At 40.4% G+C, this 21,113-nt stretch overlaps 1 protein-coding gene across 1 annotated transcript; it reads right to left on the reverse strand.

The window, feature by feature from the left end:
- Positions 1-8,650: 8,650 nt before the first annotated feature.
- Positions 8,651-20,329, reverse strand: H2AZ2 (H2A.Z variant histone 2). The gene is made up of 5 exons (XM_020893288.2): positions 20,221-20,329; positions 17,019-17,096; positions 14,267-14,380; positions 10,061-10,190; positions 8,651-8,996 (listed from the first exon to the last, which is right to left on the reverse strand). Exons 1-5 carry the CDS (start codon positions 20,221-20,223, stop codon positions 8,935-8,937), a joined length of 387 nt encoding a protein of 128 aa, XP_020748947.1. The 5' UTR covers positions 20,224-20,329; the 3' UTR covers positions 8,651-8,934.
- Positions 20,330-21,113: the final 784 nt, after the last annotated feature.

Raw genomic sequence — 21,113 nt, forward strand, 5'->3', positions numbered from 1 at the left:
AGAGCAAGCTGAGTGAAATACTGAAAATGTAGGCTGAGGCAGGGAAAGAACAAGCTGAAACTTGAAGATTGTGACCAGGTTGGACCAAAAAATTCTCATTTGGCACATTAATGAGTATCCATAAAAATTGTGACAGTTTGAAAACCATAGCTAATATTAAAACAGACATGTTCAGTGGTGGCAGCACTCAAGAATATCAAACCTTAGGCTCTGAGGGGCAGGGTCTTTTGGTCATGTTCCTGGGGTGTCTGTAGCTGTTTGAGATGGAATATAACAGCTTAACTGAAGTTCTTGACAAAGGACAGTCTGGTGGAGAAAGGCAGGCCTGGTGTGGTCTACCTGCAGAGGGCATCTGGCTCTGCTAGACCAGCTAAGGGACCAGATCTGGAACTTTTCCCTGGCTAGTTATAGAGTCCATCATGGTCATTTGAGGCCTTGCACTCTGTAAAATGCAGACCTAACAGCCATAATCTGGAGAGATGAGGACTTTCATGTTCACAAGCATGGTTTCCTTTAAAACCTAGGACTTCTCTTGGGAACCCTACCCAGTTGTGTACTGTATTCCCTCAACAGAGATCCCTGACTTTGATTTTTCTGTTTGTCAATCTCATCACCTATGTCTCTAAAAACAAGTTCAGTTTTTGAAAAGCAACCTAAAACAGTTGCTTCAGGGTCTCCCCAGGAATGCAAGTGGAGCAGAATCTGGATCACAGGGTGGCCTAAGATTCCTGGAAAGAATAAGAGAAGTCAGCCAGGCATGTACCCTAGGAGATACGGCACACCCAGTGCCTTTAACACATCTCGAAGCAAAATCCATAAAATCTATGGCATCTATTCCATGGGAATCTATTCCAGGTTCCCTCATTGGTTCCAGAGGGGTGTTTTTAGTTACTAAGTTGGGTCTGACTGACCCTATGGGCTACATGAACATGTCAGGCTTCCTTGTACATGGGGTTTCCCAGGCAAGAATACTGGAGCAGGTTGCCATTTCCTCCTACCCAGGGTTCTTCCTGACCCAGGGATCAAGCACACGTCTCCTGCATTGGCAGGTGTATTCTTTACCAATCAAGCCACCAGGAAAGCCCCAAATCAGCTTTATTAAGGTACAGTTTATATACAGTTGGTGTTTTAATGCTCTTCTACCCCAACTGCACCATGATCTAACTTAGGTTTTACATATTTGAAAGTCACTCAGACATGTCAGACCCTGCAGCTCCATGTATTGTAGCTGGCCATGTTCCTCCATCCATGGGATTTTCCAGGCAAGAATACTGGAGTGAGTTGCCATTTCCTTCTCCAGGAGATCTTCCTGACCCAGGGATTGAAACCAGGTCTCCCGCATTGTAGGCAGATGCTTTACTGGGTAGCCAGTCACTTCTCCAGGGATTTTCCCTACCCAGTGTTTGAACCCAGGTTTCTTGCATTGCAGGCAGATTCTTCACCATCTGAACCACCAGGGCAGTCCTAGTTTGCTGTGTGTTCAGTCGCTCAGTAGTGTCCAATGCTTTGCAGCCCCGTGGACTGTAGCCCACCAGGCTCCTCTGTCCATAGAGTTTTCCAAGCAAGAATACTGGAGTGGGTTGCCATTTCCCACTCCAGGGGATCTTCCCAACCCAGTGATTGAATCTGCATCAGTGGATTCTTTACCCCTAGTGCCACCTGGGAAGCCTATTTGATTGTTAGATGTCTTTTTAAAATCTAGAACAGCCCTACTTTCTAACAATTTTTATTAGTATTAAAAACTATTGGTATTACAATGTGTAATATACACTACATAACATACCAGGTGGCGCTAGTGGTAAAGAACCTGCCTGCCAAAGCAGGAGATGTAAGTAGATGTGGGAAGATCCCCTGGAGGAGGGCATAGCAACCCACTCCATTATTCTTGCCTGGAGAATCCCCTGGACACTGGAGCCTGGTGGGCTACAGCCCATGAGGTCACAAAGAGTTGGACATGACTGAAGTGACTTGGCAGGCAGGCAGGCATATATACACCATATATGGTATATACATAATATACCATAAAATTCACCCATTTTAAGAGTACAGTAGTGAATTTACTGAGTCATGCAACCATCCCTGTAATCCACCACACTAGAAAGAACCCCATGCCCATTTGCAGTTCCTCTGACTGTCACTCCCAGTGCCTGGCAAACTACAAGTCTTTCTCTAGATTTGCCTTTTCTCTCTGTTTCATATAAGTTGAATTCTACACTGTGGTCTTTGACCTCTGTTTTTCTTAAATGATGTCAACTCCTTTAAGTCCAGCACATTGACTTTGTGGAATATCCCTTATCTTGGAGCTGCTGCCAATGTCTCCACTTTGTGTTACTTGCTTGTTCTTCTAGCTCTTGTATTATCTGTAAACTGGAAATTCGAGAAGCTTCAATGGACACAAGTTCAACTGTTAAGCAGAAGGGCATCATCAGTTTAGTTCAGTTGCTCAGTTCTGTCTAACTCTTTTCGACCCCATGGACTGAAGCACGCCAGGCTTCCCTGTCCATCACCAACCCTTGGAGCCTACTCAAACTCATGTCCATGATGCCATCCAACCATCTCATCCTCTGCATCCCTTTCTCCTCCTGCCTTCAATCTTTCCCAGCAACAGGGTCTTTTCCAATGAGTCAGTTCTTCACATCAGGTGGTCAAACTAATGGAGTTTCAACTTCAGCATCAGTCCTTCCAATGAATATCCAGGACTGTTTTCCTTTAGGATGGACTGGTTGGATCTCCTTGCAGTCCACGGGACTCTCAAGAGTCTTCCCCAACACCACAGTTCAAAAGCATCAATTCTTCAGCACTCAGCCTTCTTTATAGTCCAACTCTCACATCCATACATGACTACTGTAAAAACCATAGCTTTGACTAGACAGACCTTTGTTGGTAAAGTAATGTCTCTGCTTTTTAATATGCTGTCTAGGATTGTCATAGGTTTTCTTCCAAGGAGTAAGTATCTTAATTTCATGGCTGCAGTCACCATCTGCAGTGATTTTGGAGCCCAGAAAAATAAAGTCAGCTACTGTTTCCACTGTTTCCCCATCTACTTACCATGAAGTCATGGGACCAGATACCATGATCTTAGTTTTCTGAATGTTGAGGTTTAAGCCAACTTTTTCACTCTCTTTCTTCAAGAGGTTCTTTAGTTCTTCTTCGCTTTCTGCCATAAGTGTGGTGTCATTTGCATATCTGAGGTTACTGATATTTCTCCCGGCAATCTTGATTCCAGCTTGTGCTTCATCCAGTCCAGCATTTCTCATGATGTACTCTGCATATAAGTTAAATAAGCAGGTGACAATATACAGCCTTGACGTACTCCTTTCCCAATTTGGAACCAGTGTGTTGTTCCATGTAGGTTCTAACTGTGGCCTCCTGACCTGCATACAGGTTTCTCAGGAGGCAGGTCAGGTGGTCTGGTATTCCCATCTCTTGAAGAATTTCCCAGTTTGCTGTGATCCACACAGTCAAAGACTTTGGCGTAGTCAATAAAGCAGATGTTTTTCTGGAACTCTCTTGCTTTTTCGATGATCCAACGGGTGTTGGCAACTTGACCTCTGCTTCCTCTGCCTTTTCTAAACTCTGCTTGAACATCTGGAAGTTCATGGTTCACGTACTATTGAAGCCTGGCTTGGAGAATTTGGAGCATTCCTTTGCTAGCGTGTGAGATGAGTGCAATTGTGCAGTAGTAGTTAGAGCATTCTTTGGCACTGCCTTTCTTTGGGACTGGAATGAAAACTGACATTTTCCAGTCCTGTGGCCACTGCTGAGTTTTCCAAATTTGCTGGCATATTGAGTGCAGCACTTTCACAGCATCATATTTTAGGATTTGAAATAGCTCAACTGCAATTCCATCACCTCCACTAGATTTGTTCATAGTGATGTTTCCTAAGGCCCACTTGACTTCTCATTCCAGGATGTCTGGCTCTAGGTGAGTGACCACACCAACGTGGTTATCTGGATCATGTAGATCTTTTTTGTATAGCTCTTCTGTGTATTCTTGCCACCTCTTTTTTTTTTTTTTTGTAGTGGTCTTGCCATACATTGACATGAATCAGCCACGGGTATACATGTGTTCCCCATCCTGAAACCCCCTACCGCACCACCTCTTTTTAATACTTTCTGCTTCTGTTAGGTCCATACCATTTCTGTCCTTTATTGTACTCATCTTTGCATGAAATATTACCTCGGTATCTTTTTTTTTTTTTTTTTTAAAGAGGTCTCTAGTCTTTCCCATTCTATTGTTTTCCTCTATTTCTTTGCATTGATCACTGAGGAAGGCTTTCTTATCTCTCCTTGCTATTCTTTGGAACTCTGCATTCAGATGGGTAGATCTTTCCTTTTCTCCTTTGCCTTTCGCTTCTCCTTTTCATGGCTAATTTGTAAGGCCTCCTCAGACAACCATTTTGCCTTTTTGCACTTCTTTTTCTTGGGGATGGTCTTGATCACTGCTTCCTGCACAATGTCACAAATCTTCGTCCATAGTTCTTTAGGCACTCTATCATATCTAATACCCTGAATCTATTTCTCACTTCCACTGTATAATCATAAGGGATTTGATTTAGGTCATACCTGAATAGTCTAGTGGTTTTCCCTACTTTCTTCAATTTAAGTCTGAATTTGGCAATAAGATGTTCATGATCTGAGCCACAGTCAGCTCCTGGTCTTGTTTTTGCTGACTGTGTAGAGCTTCTCCATCTTTGGCTGCAAAGAATATAATCAGATTTCGTAGGTGATGCTATATGCACTTAATTCTGCCTCTTGTCAGTTGGCATATGAGCTTAGACTCAACAGACCATCAGCTGCTCCACTGGAAAGGTACTTCGTACACTTCCTGCTGAGTAGGTACCCTGTGAGATGGTACTTTGCCTGTGTGAACTCTGTTCCCATACCTTTCACCTGATGTTTTTTTTCAGTATCAATTAATGATCTTCACCTGAATCAATTAACAAAAGTTTTTGGCTGCATCACGTAGCTTGAGGGAGCCTATTTCTCTAGTCAGGGAATCAGGGGCTGAACTCATGCCCTCAGCAGTGTGTGAAGTCCTAACCACTGGACCAAGAGGGAATTTCCCTGAATCAATTATTCTGTGGTTGCAAAATATTGAGAAATCTTCTAATCTCTCCCTCCCTCCTATCACAATGGACTCAAGGATTTTCATTCAATGTATTATGATTGCACTCATTATTTTTGATGTTCAAATCATTCCAAATTTGGCTAGTACAAGCCCCCCTAAGTTGACCTCTGTGTCTCTCTGACATAATTCCAGTAGCCTTTAGGCCCTTCCAATGTTCATGCTTCCATTAGATTACAGAGAAGTTCTCGAACTGGGAAGTGTCAGGGATATTCAAATTTTCAACAACCCAAAACCAAACACTTTGTGTTAACATGTAAAATGGAGTTTAGACTTAGATGCATTTTTCACACACAAACATCTGATGTTTGGAAGTCAGTGGGGCAGTCTCAGGCATTATAATACATCCGGCACTACCCCCATCTATTGTCAGAGGCCAGCAAATTTTCAAACTGCCTTCTGGATAAGTCACTGACATAATGAGGATGTAATTGTTAAAAGAACAAGGTAGTGCCATCTCCAGAATAGCCTCAACTAGACTTTTAAGTGGGGAAAAAAAAAGAGCAGTAGAATACAATATAACATATACTGTTGTGATTAGGCTAAGTCATGTCCGACTCTTTTGTGACTTCAAGGACTGTAGCCCACCAGACTTCTCTGTCAATGGGACTTCCAAGGCAAGGATACTGGAGTGGGTAGCCATTTCGTCCTCCAGGGAATCTTCCTGACTGGGGACCAAACCCGTCTCCTGCATTGGCAAGCGTATTCTTAATCACTGAGCCATCAGGGAAGCCCTATAACATGCTAGTTTTTGTAAAAAAGCAGAATAAAGTATCTCTGTGCTTTTACATACCCTTTGGAGAATACAGAGAAATGTCTTCCAGTGGGTGTCTTTGGGTAGAGGGTTAAAGGCCTATGGGCAGAGAGGACTCTCATCACACATTCCTTTTACCTGTACTAAATATTTAAAATTTCAAAAACATTAATTTTAAAACTATAGTACAGTTTGTCCTCCATATCCACAGGTTTTATGTCTACAGATTCAACCAATCATGGATCAAAAATATTCAGGAGGGAGCTTCCCTGGTAATCCACTGGCTAAGAATTCACCTGCCAATGCAGGGGACATGGGTTCAATCCCTTGTCTAGGACAATTCATGTTGAGGGGCAACTAAGCTTGTGCATAACTACTGAATCTACATGCCCTAGAGCCTGTGCTCCACAAGAGAAGCCACACAATGAGAAGTGTGCACACAACTAGAGAGTAGCCCCAACCCTCCAGAACAAGAGAAAGTGTGCCCTCAGCAGTGAAGACCCAGCATAACCAAAAAAAAAAAAAAAAAAAAAATTGGAGGGACTTCCCTGATGTCCAGCAGTTAACACTTTGCTCTTCCAACACAGTGGGCCCAGGTTCCATCCCTGGTCAGAAAACTAGATCCCACATGCTGCAAATAAGACCTGGTGTGACCAAATTAAAAAATAATATTGGAGAAAAATATTCCAGAAATTTCCAGAGAGTAAAACTTGAACTTGCCATGCACTGACAACTATTTACAGAACATTTACACTGTATTTACAACTATATATAGTATTCACAGTGTTTTAGGTAGTATAAGTAACCCAGAGACGAGTTAAAGTATCTGGGAGGATGGCCCAATCTTGTGTGCAAGTGTTATACCATTTTATATAACAAATTTGAGCATCTTGTGGATCGAATATCCGAGAGGTCTTGGAACCAATCCTGCATGGATTCTGAAGTATGACCAAATTTGGCTCACTTCAAATTGTTTATTATTGGGACTCCCCTGGCAGTTCAGTGGTTAAGACTCCATGCTCCCAAAGCAGGGGGCTCAGGGTCCATCCCCAGGTCAGGGAACTAAGATCCTGCATGTCACTCAGTGTCAGGGAAAAAAAAAATACACACATATAAAAAAACATAAAACATACACACACATACAAACCCTTCCTAGTTACCTGTGACGGTACAACAGATGAAATATGATGGCTGGGACACACAAGCCAGTAGGAGGAAGTGGTGTATAGATGCAGCAAGATGGACCAAATGTGAGGCTGTGGCCCAATTGCTCTACTTTTCTTCCATTAGAAAACAAAAATACAATCCTGGGGAACACAGTACATAGCAAATAATTACATTACCAAAATTTGAAGCAATTCTCTAGAGAACTCTAGTAAAACTAGTAATTCTGTTAAGATTATTTTGCCTTCTTTTCTATTGCTATTTTGGCTTCTAAAAACTATAAAACTTCATACATGGATAATTATAGATCGTCTCAATATAGAAGCTTCTTCAAAATATGTGCCAAGATTCAGTAAAATCCACACTTAGAGACAATCCTATAGAACTTTCTTCAAAGATTAAATTTTAAGGAAAAAAGAAGAGAAACCAATAAAGAGAAACTTAAGAGCAATCAGTAAAATGGACGACATAGTGTATGGATCCTGATTCAAACAAACCAATTGTAAAATAGGAAACAATCAGGAATATTTGAATACTGACTGGATATTTGCTATTAAGTCTTAGCTGTCTTAAAATAATGGTATTGTAGTTATAGTCTAAAAAGTACCCCTTCTTTAGCAACATATACTTAAGTATGTAGATAGGAAAATTAATCACCCCTGGAACAGGATTCAAACTAATCAACTAACTTGAGGGCTCAGAAGGGATATAGGTAAAACAAAACTGACCACAGGATAACTGCTGAAGTTGGAGGATGAGTACACGGGGGTTCATCATACTATTCTCTTTATTTTTGAAAATTTCCATTATAAAATGTTTTTAAAAATGAGAATTTTGTACTGATACTGTTATATTAGAAAACATTTAAGAAGTTCCATTGTCAATGAAGACTTCCAGGTAGAAAAAATATAATTTCCTGATGGACCATTAACTGGTACATTAACTTAAATCTTACAATAGTTAGATTAGAAACTGACAAAAATAATTTTTAAAATATTGTACAAATTACTGAATGTTACTGTACCAATAAAAGATCACTAAAAGCTGGAATTTTAAGCCAAAAGCAGACAGCTTTCATAACCTTCAATTCTAGGTTTAAGGGTGTGGGTTCTGGAGTCAGCCAAATCTAGGTTTGTATCCTAGTTCTGCCTTTTTCTACCTACTAGATAAATGTTTTCTAGCAAACCATATAACTTCTGTGAGCCTCAGCCTCCATACCTTTAAGATGGGGGTAATAAAATTTCATCAGTAAAGCACTTAGTGCAGAACCTGCCACATAGTAAGTGCTCATTAAGTAATTCAAATAATTTCACTCTTGTATTTCATCAGTTCTTAGACATGTTTTTATATTCTAAGATCTCTGAAATTTGGATGCAACTTATAATTGATGACATATCATGGTTTAATTAGCAGTTTTTCTTTAGTGGTATGTAAAATAATTGTTACATACTACAAATAGGTAGCATCTAAGATCCAATATAATATGGTATCAACCATGATAGAAGTTGATTCCCAATTTATTTTTCTGAATATATAACCAATTTAAAATTTTAAAAATTTCAAAGGACGAGAAAAATATTTCCAACACAGCACAAACAGAACAGTTTTGAGACAAGCTATTTTTTTTAAAAAATGGTTTTTATCAATTCCATTTTTGTATAAAACACATGGGAGAAACCTAGCCAATCAACACAACTGTTGCCACATGAAAAGGTACTTTTATCAAACTTCGAGTCTAAGAACATACAAATGTTTCTTTTATCATGTCTACAGTAATTGTCTATGGTTTTCCATTTAACTGTTTTAAAAATTCCACATAACCCCATTATTTCTTCTGTCCCGTTACAGTACAATGACAGGGAGGAAGAGGGTTGGTTAAAACAACTCTCTAAGCAGTTTTCTGCTGTCCCTTCTTTCCAATCAGAGACTTGTGGATGTGAGGGATCACTCCTGGAATGAAATGAAATGAAATTGTATTAGCCGAAAAACTTGATCAGTTCAGGTCCTCAATCCCAAAGAGCAATTCACAAAGAATGAAGGTTTTTTTAAACTGAAGGATAACTGCCTCACAACGTCGTGCTGGTTTCTGCTGTACACAGTGTGAATCAGCTCTACGTATACACATATCCCCTCCCTCTGGAGTCTCCCTCCCACTCCGCTAGGTCATCACAGTGCCCGGAACTGAGTTCCCTGTGCTACACAGCAGTTTCCCGCTACTTATCTATTTTACACGTGGTAGTGTGTATACGTCAATGTTACTTTCTCAGTTCTTCCCATGCTCTCCTTCCCCCCACTGTGTTCACAAATCCATTCTCTATGTCTGAATCTTTATTCCTGCCCTGCAAATAGGCTTATCAGTAACATTTTTCTAGATTCCATACATATGTGTTAATATACGGTATTTGTTTTTCTCTTAGAATGAAGTTTACCTAAATATCTATACCAAGGGATCTCCATCTTGGGGTCTGGGAACCCCCTCTAAAGCTGTACATAAAATGGTGTGATTTTATGGGTTTTTTTTTTGAGAAGAGTAACCATAGCTTTCAAGAGAAAGCTTGAAAATATAAATAAATATATAAATATATAAATAAAGAGAAAGCTTTATATTTCTCCAAATATAATTCAAAAAGGATGAAGAACCACCAACTTATATCTCACCTTCACTGATTCTGACTCATTCAGTTACCCTCAGTCTGACTTTCAAGAGCATCACCTTATGCAATTTCTCAAGATGATTTTTTTCAAACAGTTTAAAGGATACAGGAAATATTTCAAATGCTTGGATTCAAATCTCATCTACGAAATTTAGCTGAAGAACTGCCTTTTAAAAACAGCATTGTATGTGGAGAAGAAATATTTATTCAGATCATAATGAGAAGAAGCCTAGAATAGTAAGAGACTTAACACTTTCAGAATTTAACTTTCTATGTTCTCAGTACTGGATCACTGATCTGAATTATGTATTAGTCATAAAGGCGAGTAACAGTCTATGTTGAAGAGTAGATAATACATACCACCCCCAGCTATGGTAGCTTTGATAAGAGAATCCAACTCTTCATCACCACGGATTGCAAGCTGCAAGTGGCGTGGAGTGATCCGCTTAACTTTGAGATCCTTGGATGCATTACCTGCCAGCTCCAGCACCTACAAAGCATCCATGAGATAGCATATCAAACAAGGGTGAAGTGTTTAAGGATTCTGTTTAGACTTGCAATTATAGCTAAAAGATCACTATAGCATCTACAAATAAAACACAAAAGATACATAAATAAACCAAGAATAATTTGTTTCCAAATTTCTACAGTAAGGTTACAGAACTCTTAGTATTTTATTTGGTCCTTTTATATTAATTCTCTGCAAAATAACTAGAAACTTGAGCAAAAATCAACTTCTATAGCAAGAAATAAGTGCTGTTATCCCTTACCAAGATTCTAATTGTGAACATCTAGAAAACGATTATATTTTAATATACCTGTGTAGTCTAATTTTTTATAGCCCTTAACAGCTGGAATTTATTGCTTATGACTTGTAGAAAAGTTTAAAAGTATAAAGATAATTCCTTATTCAGAATTTCTAACACCGCTGGGCTTTATAATATGTAGGCAGTATGCCAGAAGCCCTTTATTCTATAATGGGAATTTTCAGCAAAAGTAATTTCAAAGTCCCAGCTGGCAATAAAAATGCATTTCTCTTTTCACCTCCTAGACTGTACTGGTACTATAAAACTTTTGATGGAAACAATACAAAACTAACTCCACAGAGGCTCCTGATTTAAGTAAGAGTGGTGGAAAGCCTTGGTATACATCTGGTGCAATCAGTATGCTTTAAAAACCACCAGTACTCTCTACTCCTCTGCAACTCTGAGTGGACTGAGGTGAGGTCAGGCACCACCATCTTTTGAAAGCTTTTCCAAGTGATCCTAGGTGTGAAGTGAACATTGAAAAGTTAATTACCTCCAAACTTAGATTTCAGTATTTCCTTTACTTCTATTAAAGACTAAAACCCCAAACTTAAGATATTGAAAGATACGTGTTGCTTACGTATGTATGTATGCATGCTTGTGTGCGTGTGTGTGTGAGATTGTGTATATTTGTTTTATTATTTAATCTTAACCTAAAAAGTCGTAATCAAAGTTCCTAAGAATAAAGAAAATGGGAGTTCAGATGGGACTTGAACATTCTGGAGCAGAAGCCTGTATCTTCACATGAGTGAACAAAATGCATACCTTTCTGAAAAGCCTGCAGCTAAATAAATGTTAATGAAAACTGATATAAAAGTGATAGAGGAGAAAGACTCCTAACTAGTACCAACAAAAATGTTACCAACACAAAAATCCTCCTTGTGACACAATAAAGTTGAAACTATCAATGTTAAAGTAATGTTAAATCTCCAATGGGAAAACAAATGATTTGGTAAAGTTAATGAAATGACAGCAGTGATAATTAACACACAGGTTAAACCTAAACCGTTCAACCTAGCTCCCAAGCACGTCTTTCCCAAGTAAGAATCTTCCCCTTGCTTCTACTAGACTGGCTAACTCTATCACCTGACTTGCTTGCTACTCAAATTACTCTCCTGATTTGGAAGGCAGTTGAAGGAGGCTCATGATGTCCCTTTTGTTTTCTTTAGGAGGATTACTATGGAGGAAGTGATGGTCCATGAATTAACAACTTTTGCCCAAATAACTTATCTAATTTCCTGAAAAGTCAAACTGAGGTAAGATACAGCATTTTATGTGTATAACCACACAGAGCACCAGGACTGATTAGGTCTTTTACCAAATTTCATGTCATCATATCATTATAATAGAGTTGTGATGGACTTCCTTGGCAGTCCAGTGCTGAAGAATCCACCTGCCAATGCAAGGGACATGTGTTTGATATCTGGTCTGGAAAGATTCCATATGCTGTGAAACAACCAAGTTCACGTGCCGTAACTACTGAAGATTGTGCACCCTAGAGCCCATGCTCCACAACAAAAGAAGCCAATGCAATGAGAAGCCTATATACTGCAATGAAGATCCAGTGCAGCCAAATTAATAATATAGTATAACATTAAAAAAATGTATGATGACACTGGTTAAAACTTTACCCCACTTCAAATTTTTATTAACTAAGCGTTATCCTGTAACTTCACAATACTACTTTTTTTTTTGGCCATGATGCGCAGCATTTGGGAATCTTTCCTGACCTGGGATCAGACCTCCCTGCAGGGGGCTGCAGTCTTAACCACTGGACAGACCATCAGTGAAGTCCACAAATATCACTTACTGCTTATATACATAGTCCAGAATTTGTTTACTTAACAGTATGGTATTTAAATTATTTTATACTTGTTTGTCAAGTCACTTAAAAATATGGATTACTGACCCTCAGTTCAGGCTTCCCTGGTAGCTCAGATGGTACAGTTCAGTCACTCAGTCATGTCCAAATCTTTGCGACTCCATGGACTGCTGCATGCCAGGATTCCCTGTCCATCACCAACTCCTGGAGCTTGCTCAAACTCATGTCCATTGAGTCTGTGATACCATCAAACCATCTCATTCTCTGTTGTCCCCTTCTCCCGCCTTCAATCTTTCCCAGCAACAGGGTCTTTTTCAATGAGTCAGTTCTTCACATCAGGTGGCCAAACTACTGGAGTTGCAGCATCAGTCCTTCCAATGAATATTCAGGATCGATTTCCTTTAGGATTGACTGGCTTGCTCCTTGCAGTCCAAGAGACTCTCAAGAGTCTTCTCCAACACCACACTTCAAAAGCATCAGTTCGTTGGTGCTCAGCTTTAAGGTCCAACTCTCACATACATACACAACTACAGGAAAAACCACAGTTTTGACTAGGTGAACCTTTGTTGGCAAAGTAATGTCTCTGCTTTTTAATATGCTGTCTAGGTTAGTCATAGCTTTTCTTCCAAGGAATAAGCGTCTTTTAATTTCATGGCTGCAGTAGTCACCATCTGCAGTGATTTTGGAGCCCCCCAAAATAAAGTCTCTCACTGTTTCCATTGTTTCTCCAACTATTTACCATGAAGTGATGGGATCGGATATCATGATTTTAGTTTGAATGTTGAGTTTTAAGCCAGCTTTTCACTCTCCTCTTTCACTTTCATTAACAGGCTTTTTAGTTCTTCTCTTTCTGCCATAAGGGTGGTGTTATCTGCATATCTGAAGTTATTGATATTTCTCCCGGCAATCTTGACTCTAGCTTGTGCTTCTTTCAGTCAGGCATTTCACAGGATGTACTCTGCATATAAATTAAATAAGCAGAGTGACAATATACAGCCTTGACGTACTCCTTTCCCACTTTGGAACCAGTCCGTTGTTCCATGTATGTTCTAACTGTGGCTTCTTGACCTGAATACAGATTTCTCAGGAGGCAGGTCAGATGGTCTGGTACTCCCATCTCTTGAAGAATTTCCCACAGTTTGCTGTGATCCACACAAAGACTTAGCATAGTCAATGAAACAGAGGAAGCTGTTTTTCTGGAACGCTCTTGCTTTTTCTATGATCCAGCAGATGTTGGCAATTTGATCTCTGGTTCCTCTGCCTTTTCTAAATCCAGCTTGAACATCTGGAAGTTCACAGTTCACGTATTTGTTGAAGCCTGGCTTGGAGAATTTTGAGCATTCCTTTGCTAGCGTGTGAGATGAGTGCAATTGTGCGGTAGTTTGAGCATTCTTCGGCACTGCCTTTCTTTGGGACTAGAATGAAAACTGACTTTTTCCAGTCCTGTGGCCACTGCTCAGTTTTCCAAATTTGCTGGCATATTGAGTGCAGCACTTTCACAGCATCCTCTTTTAGGATTTGAAATAGCTCAGCTGGAATTCCATCACCTCCACTAGCTTTGTTCATAGTAATGCTTCCTAAGGCCCACTTGACTTCAGGATGTCTGGCTCTAGGTGAATGATCACACCATTGTGGTTATATGGGTCATTAAGATCTTTTTTGTATAGTTCTTCTGTGCATTCTTGACACCTCTTTTTAATATCTTTTGCTTCTGTTAGGTCCATACCGTTTCTGTCCTTTATTGTCCTAACTTTAAAAGTGAGCACATCAAAGTTGTGTGACACTAGTACTGGCTGATAAGATCCATCTAAAAACCACTATTAAAAGAAACTAATCAAGAGTGAGTCTTTTTGTTTCAAACCCATATTCCATGGGTTTCAGCCATTTATGTCTAGGACAACTCTGGGATTCCAACACATAATTATTTTCACCACTAACCTCAGCGGTGAGGTACTCCAGAATCGCAGCACTATACACTGCAGCAGTGGCACCGACCCTTCCGTGGCTCGTGGTACGAGTCTTCAAATGTCTATGGATGCGGCCCACAGGAAACTGAAAGAGACAGCATCCAAATGGGAAACACTAAAGTTTTAACATCACATTACTGAACATAATGAACAGCTGAATGACAAAGTAAATCAAGATAAAAAATTTGGTTACACTTATTAGAAGCCAAAATTATTTACCAATTAACACTTCTTTGGGCTTGTAAGTTAGTATGTCCTAGTACTTAGCCCCAAATGGTCATGCCTAATTTTACACCCCCTGAAGACAGAATTTAAAAACAAACAAAACCACTCAGGGTTTTGCAAATTAATTCCTGCATAATACGGAGTCATTATACAATAGAGAAACTATGCAGTATAGTCACCAACTGCACATTCCACAGGGCCTAATAACCGTATTCCTATTTATTTAATTCCTTCACATAACAGGCTCATGTGACTATGAACCTCTACCACCTTCTTTAGGCCCCAACTTCATTCTTCCTTCCTCAATTTCAAGAGGTAACGTGACAGTTAAGAAAACCAACACTGTGACTTCCTACTTTCTGAGAATAGGTCCTTTCTCATTTCTACAGTACCCTAATCCCACTTGTCTATGCCTCTGACTACACCCACCCCCACTCCCCCGACTCTAAGGACCTTCCTCATCCTGTTACTGCTCCATCATTCAACAACTCAATCACCTCCTTTTCGCTGGCTCCTTTCCTTCTGCACAGTTCAAAGGTCTCTACACATCTAGTCTACAGCAACTGCCTCTAGTTACAGTCTAGACATCCCTTTCCAAAGGCAAAATTTAGAAGTAAACTTAAACCTCTTTCTTGTCACCCATTTTCTCCCAATCCAAACTTGGCTTCTGTTAAACACCATTCTTAAAGATCAGCAATAACATTTTAATTACCAAATCTGTTAGCCACTTCCAGATTGCATCCTTCAGAAGAAAATGCATGACTGTTCTATTTACATTCCTTCCCTAATTCTAAGGTCCCCAAGACCAGAATCCATGCCTTACTCCCTTTTAGATCCTCAGTGATTAACATGTTGTTTGACACAGAGGACCTCGAAAACCATTCTTCTTAGGCCACAGCGATTACACAGTTCTAACACTAACTCTGACTACTCCTCAGTTTTTATTGACTCAGATATGTCAAATATGGTGAGGAGTCCACCAATGTCTTTTTGTTCTTTTCTCAAGCACTACTGAGGAAACTCATCCTTAGCACAAACTACCAATTTTACTTAAGTGATTTTAAATTTGTAATTCTTGTGATCACTTCTCTTGGAAAGCTAGACTCAAATCTACAACTTTTGGATATTTTCACATGGATGTTTTAGTGGAACTTCCAAATGATTCCACTTAAATTTTTATTTCATAACTTGCTTACTACAAACTCCCCTTAGAGAAACTTCTGACCTTCCTCTCAAACCTATACCTCTCCTCTCATTTTTTAGGAGCATACATATGCCTTCTATTCTTTTCCATCCCACTCAAGTTTAACTTGGAGAAGGAAACGGCAACCCACTCCAGTACTCTTGCCTGGAAAATTCCATGGATGGAGTAGCCTGGTAGGCTACAGCCCATGGGGTCGCAAGGAGTCGGACACAACTGAGCGACTTCACTTTCTTTCTATAGTTCCTTTTGGAGAAGGAAATGGCAACCCACTCTAGTGTTCTTGCCTGGAGAATCCCATGGACAGAGGGGCCTGGTGGGCTACAGTCTATGGGGTTGCAAAGAGTCAGACATGACTAAGCAACTAACACACAAGTTCAAGTATGCGTTCCCTTATTCCTAAACCACTGCAATAACCTGTAATCTGTCTTCCATCTCCCACTTCAAGGTAACGATACTTCAAATAAATTCCACTTGGTTTTTTTTTTTGGCTATGCAGCTTGCAGGATCTTAGTTCCTCGACCAGGGATCAAATCTGGGTTCTTTGCAGTGAGAGTACCAATTCCTAACCACTGGACTGCCAGGGAATTCCCTCGAATAAATTCTAACTGATATTTGCAAGATGTTCTAAAATAGAGAAAGTACCCATAAAGGGTAAGTTCTCGTCCCCCCCACTTCCTTCAGTACCATTCGAATCATGTCATCTTCGTCCTTAAAAATTTTCCATCACCACCTTATAGTCTGGCCTTCAAACTTTCCTGTTTAAAAAATATCTCTTACATGTAGGCAATTAATTCTTACTCATCCAGAAAAATTTGAGTTTATGGATTAAAGTTGCAGCAATTCATATATAGAAAATTTGAAACTATCTAGTGTTCTTGAGTATATATAACTCAGTCTACATTTGAAGGTATTAGGGAAAGACTCAGAGGACTAGTGGACAGTCCATTCTTCTATTTCATCCTGAAAGCTGATATACCACTACAAACACCTTCTTCAAAATAAAAGCCACAGCATACTCACTTCAATATGATAGTTTATAAAAGAACTAGGAACATAATTATAATCTAGAAATAACAGATTTTAAGACAGCAAAATCACCAAATTTGCGTAAGATGTTTTCCTAACTTGTTGTTGCTTAGAAGAGACTACAAATTAAAAGGCAGTTGCTTTGTGGTTTATATTCTGACCAATTAATTTCATTATCAAAGGTCAATAGTACATTTTTGTAATTAAAGAAACATCTGAGTCACGAGTTACAACTGTTAAGAAATTAATTTAATAATGAACTGGTTACCTGTAGCCCAGCTCTCTGTGAGCGAGACACTGCCTTGGCCTTGGCCTTTCCACTGTCCTTTCCAGCTTTGCCTCCAGCCTAAGTGAAAAAAGTTCCAGATGAAGAATCAAAAATGCTATTTCAAAAATATCTAGGAAACAAAATTTCTTCTGGTTTTATTTTAGGTAGTTAAAAAAAATTTTGCTTTCAATTTTAAATATACATGTCATATTGCCATTTATTAAATTATATAAAGCTGAGATCAAAACTTATTTAAAATGAGATTTCTAAAAGTTTGAACATATTTTTCAAATTTCAGACTGAAGAATATTCATCATCAATATAACGCTTATGTTAGAAATAGTTCATAATAAAATAATTTTTTTAAATGTGAGCATCTATCATTTCCATAGAAATATTCAGAACTTACCTTTTTTGAGAGGAAAAAAATACCATCTTAAGAAAAAAAAAAAAAAAAAAAAAAAAAAAAAAAACCTCAAAAAATTAAACACGCAATTAACTTATGATCTAGCACTTCTAGGCACATACTCAATAATTGAGAACAGGGACTCAAACATATTTTTTATACTTTTTTTTTTTTACTATTTGCTATTTTATTCACAGCAGTATTATAAATAGCAGCTGAAAAGCAGAAACAACCTAAATTTCCATCATGGAAAATTGTGGTATATACTGTAAAAATGAAGGAAATTCTGATACATGCTACCGCACGGATAAATCTAAGACATGATGCTAAGTGAAATAAGCCAGTTGCCAAAGGACCAATATGTCTGATTCCACTTAACATGAGCTACCTAGTCAAAGTTACAGGAACAGAAAGCATAAGGTGGCTGCCAGAGGCTGGGAAGATAGAATAGATGCCTTGGCAGGCATTTAAAAAACGGCAAAACGGTCACTGTTACGTGCGTTAAAAAAAAAAAAGAAAAAGACATTCAAACTTATTCTTAAGGAGTTAAAAAAAACACTTTCAAATGATAGAAATGTTTCTGAAATAACCTGAATGTTCATAAATAGGACACAGTACATAAATGCAATGGAATATTATGCAGCCATTTCAACAAATGAATTATATAGAGATGTGCTGATATGGAAGAAATCACAATACATATTTGTGTAAAAGGCAAGGTATGCACAAGCGCAGTGAGCTTTTGTTTATGTAAAAATGAGGTACTGCAGAGTGTGGGTATAACATACATTTCTAGAAGGTCACACAACACACCAGAAAAGTTATTTGCCGCTAGGGAGGGAACACTAAGGATATGACTTGAGAAGGAAACCAACATTCCCTTTTGAACTGCTCTACTTTACTATTTAAATCTATTTCTCGTCTGTTAAAAAAATAAAATAAAAAATCAGTTTACAAAACTGGCCAGTTGTTTGAGGGTATTTGTGAAGTAGAAATGGCATATCCCTTTGTAATGCTTTATTTTTTAGACTAAAAATCAACTATGTATGCCCCATACCTCATGTCTCAGCTGAGCCAATGTTTTCTCTCTCAAATCTATATTCAAGGAAAAAAAATAAAAGGCCTCGGCAGGTGTTAGGAGCAGGAACAAAAAATTAATAACTAATTAGTATCTTTCTTAAATAATCTAGCAAGACAGACTGATTTAAGTTTAACAAAGAAAACTGGGACTCTTTAGATTTCTACAAGAATGCCTCACATATTTTTAATAATTTCTGACCATACTGCTATACAAGAAAAAGATACTGCATCATCTTTGGATTTTTGAGGTCAGTTCAAGTAACCATGTGTTTTCACTTATTCTTCAAATCAATCTTTTCAGCTCTATTTGCCCTGATGTAAAACATAAGAAACATCTAAAATAGTGCATGAGGCTAAAACTATAATCATTATTTCTCTATGACTGAATTATGAAATACATAGTTATCAGTAAAAAGTTATTAACTGCAAAACTCCTCAGGTTTCCCAATTTACTTAAGCAATTTTATCCCTACTGTTTCAAATCCATTACGTTTGCTGTTTAACCTATTTGTTTTTTAAGGAAGTAGGCAGGAAATCAGTTTTTAAAAATCTCAGTAAATTAAATGACTATTTCCGTGGCTTGGAGAGTCCAGATACATTTTTTTATGCTTAAGAAAAACAAAACTTTATGGAATTAAACTTGTGAATATAAAATTGCATAGTAAATGAATATTTTCTTTTCACAACCTCCTCAAAGTCTGTATACACACCCTCCCAACTTCGCACAATCATTTTAATACGTTTGCTGAGAAACAAAATATAAGCACGATAAAAGTTTTTATTCTAAAAACTGAGTTAGTATTAACCTGGGCTAAGCATCTCCGGGTAGAAAATATGCCAATGGAGTATATTTCATTCAGAAAAAGTTGCAAACTGGATGTCAAGCAAGCTGCAAATTTGTTTAACAGACACATGTTCACGTCCCACCACGTTTAAAAATTTCAAAACGAGAATGACAACTCCACGCCTCCTGTATTTTTAGCCATGCGAACGTGTATGTATTTTTAGCTGCTGGTAAAGATTCAACCAATATATGGTAGGTTGCTAGAGATTAAAAGAGTGACACCTTTTGAAATCAGGAAGCATCACGAGAACTGTCGGCTCGAGCAAATCAGTTTACAGGGCAGATGTAATCTATGCCAGAGTCTGCCTGTGAAAGCGCTTCCGTTATCTGCACAACTACAAGTTACAGAGCCCGGGTGCTACCATCCACAAGGTCGACTCCAGATCTAAGACGCGAGAACGTCACAATAACCACAGTTTCTGTTTGTGGTTCAGCCCCGGGCAGGGCTGTCTCCGGAGGGCGCTCGGGAGGACACCACTCGTCGCCTCGGCTTTGCTGCTTCACTCCTGCGCGGGGCACGGCCCCCCTCGAACGCCTTTCCCTCTCAACTTCACAAGGAGCCCAGTTCCCTCCATTCGCGTTTCTAAAAAGCCGGACTTTTGTCACCGACGCACAATTTAGGACTCAAAGTCAGTCGCAGTAGCAGCGGAGGTGCCGTGGAGCCGCGAGGGTTGTCCTGCTCAGGGACACCCGGCCTCAGCCCGCGCACCTCGATTCGCGCCGGCGCCGCGGCGAGCGAGGCCGGGACCGCTGGCAGCCTGGCCGCCTGACGCCCGCCCCACCGATGTCGTCGCCGCCTGACGCCCGCCGCCTCAACAGGTACCGGCGCCACTCGACCATCGCCGCCCTCCCGGCCGCCCCGCAGCCCTCACCATGGTCTCGGCCGCTCGTGCCCTCGGTCCCGCCGAGCCGCCGCCGCCGCTAGTGCAGCACCGACCGCCGTTGCCGCCGCGGCCGCCAGAGCCCGGACAATAACCGGGGCCCGCCTCGCGCTGCCTCGGCCAATGCCCGCTCGCCTTGCTCGTTTGAACCCCCGCTGCTGCCCAATCGCGCGCTTCCTTCTAACAAAGCCCCGCCCCTCAGCCCCTCCTCCCTAACGGCTGTTTTGTTTTTGCACACGGCACGCGGAGGCGGAGCCTCCTACTCCAACACAGAAGCGCCTGTGCGCGACTGGGGGCGGAGCCAAACGCCGTTCTCCGCCTGTCTACAAGGCCCAACCTGACGAACGGAGGAGCTGACCAATGAGAGCTGCAGGCTGGCGGAAATCAGCCGATGAGAACATCGCCCGCGAGCAAGGGAGGCGGACCTTTGGAAAGACAGCGCGATTGGCCAATGGGTGGACAGATTGGTGGCTGCGCTGGCTTTCCCGCTCTTTCTCAGCGTCGACTCTAGGGTTTCTGAGACCTGTTTGGGAAGGAAACGGTCGTGTTCGTTGCTTCTCATCGTGGTTTTTTCACAGATTCCGAGGATTTCTCAGTGCTAGCGGGGACTCGCTCCGTGGTGGGCACTGTTTCCAGGCCTGGCAGCCCTTCTCCGCAGCGCCTTCCCGCTGTCCTTAGGTTAAGCGCTCATTGCAAAGGGAGAGAAATTCGGAAATGAGGTTGGAGTCCCCACGCCCGCTGCTAAGCTGAGGGACCGGCGCGAAGCAGGGCTTTCTCACTTGTCAGCCTACGGCTGCTCCCCACCCTCCGCAACCCCGGCAGCCCCTAGGCGGTGTGCTGGCCCGATCGTTCCCTGGGCTGCATCGCCCCTGCTCGCCGGGTCC

The sequence above is a fragment of the Odocoileus virginianus genome, chromosome 1 (genome assembly GCF_023699985.2).
Source record: "Odocoileus virginianus isolate 20LAN1187 ecotype Illinois chromosome 1, Ovbor_1.2, whole genome shotgun sequence".
NCBI classification, from domain to species: domain Eukaryota; kingdom Metazoa; phylum Chordata; class Mammalia; order Artiodactyla; family Cervidae; genus Odocoileus; species Odocoileus virginianus.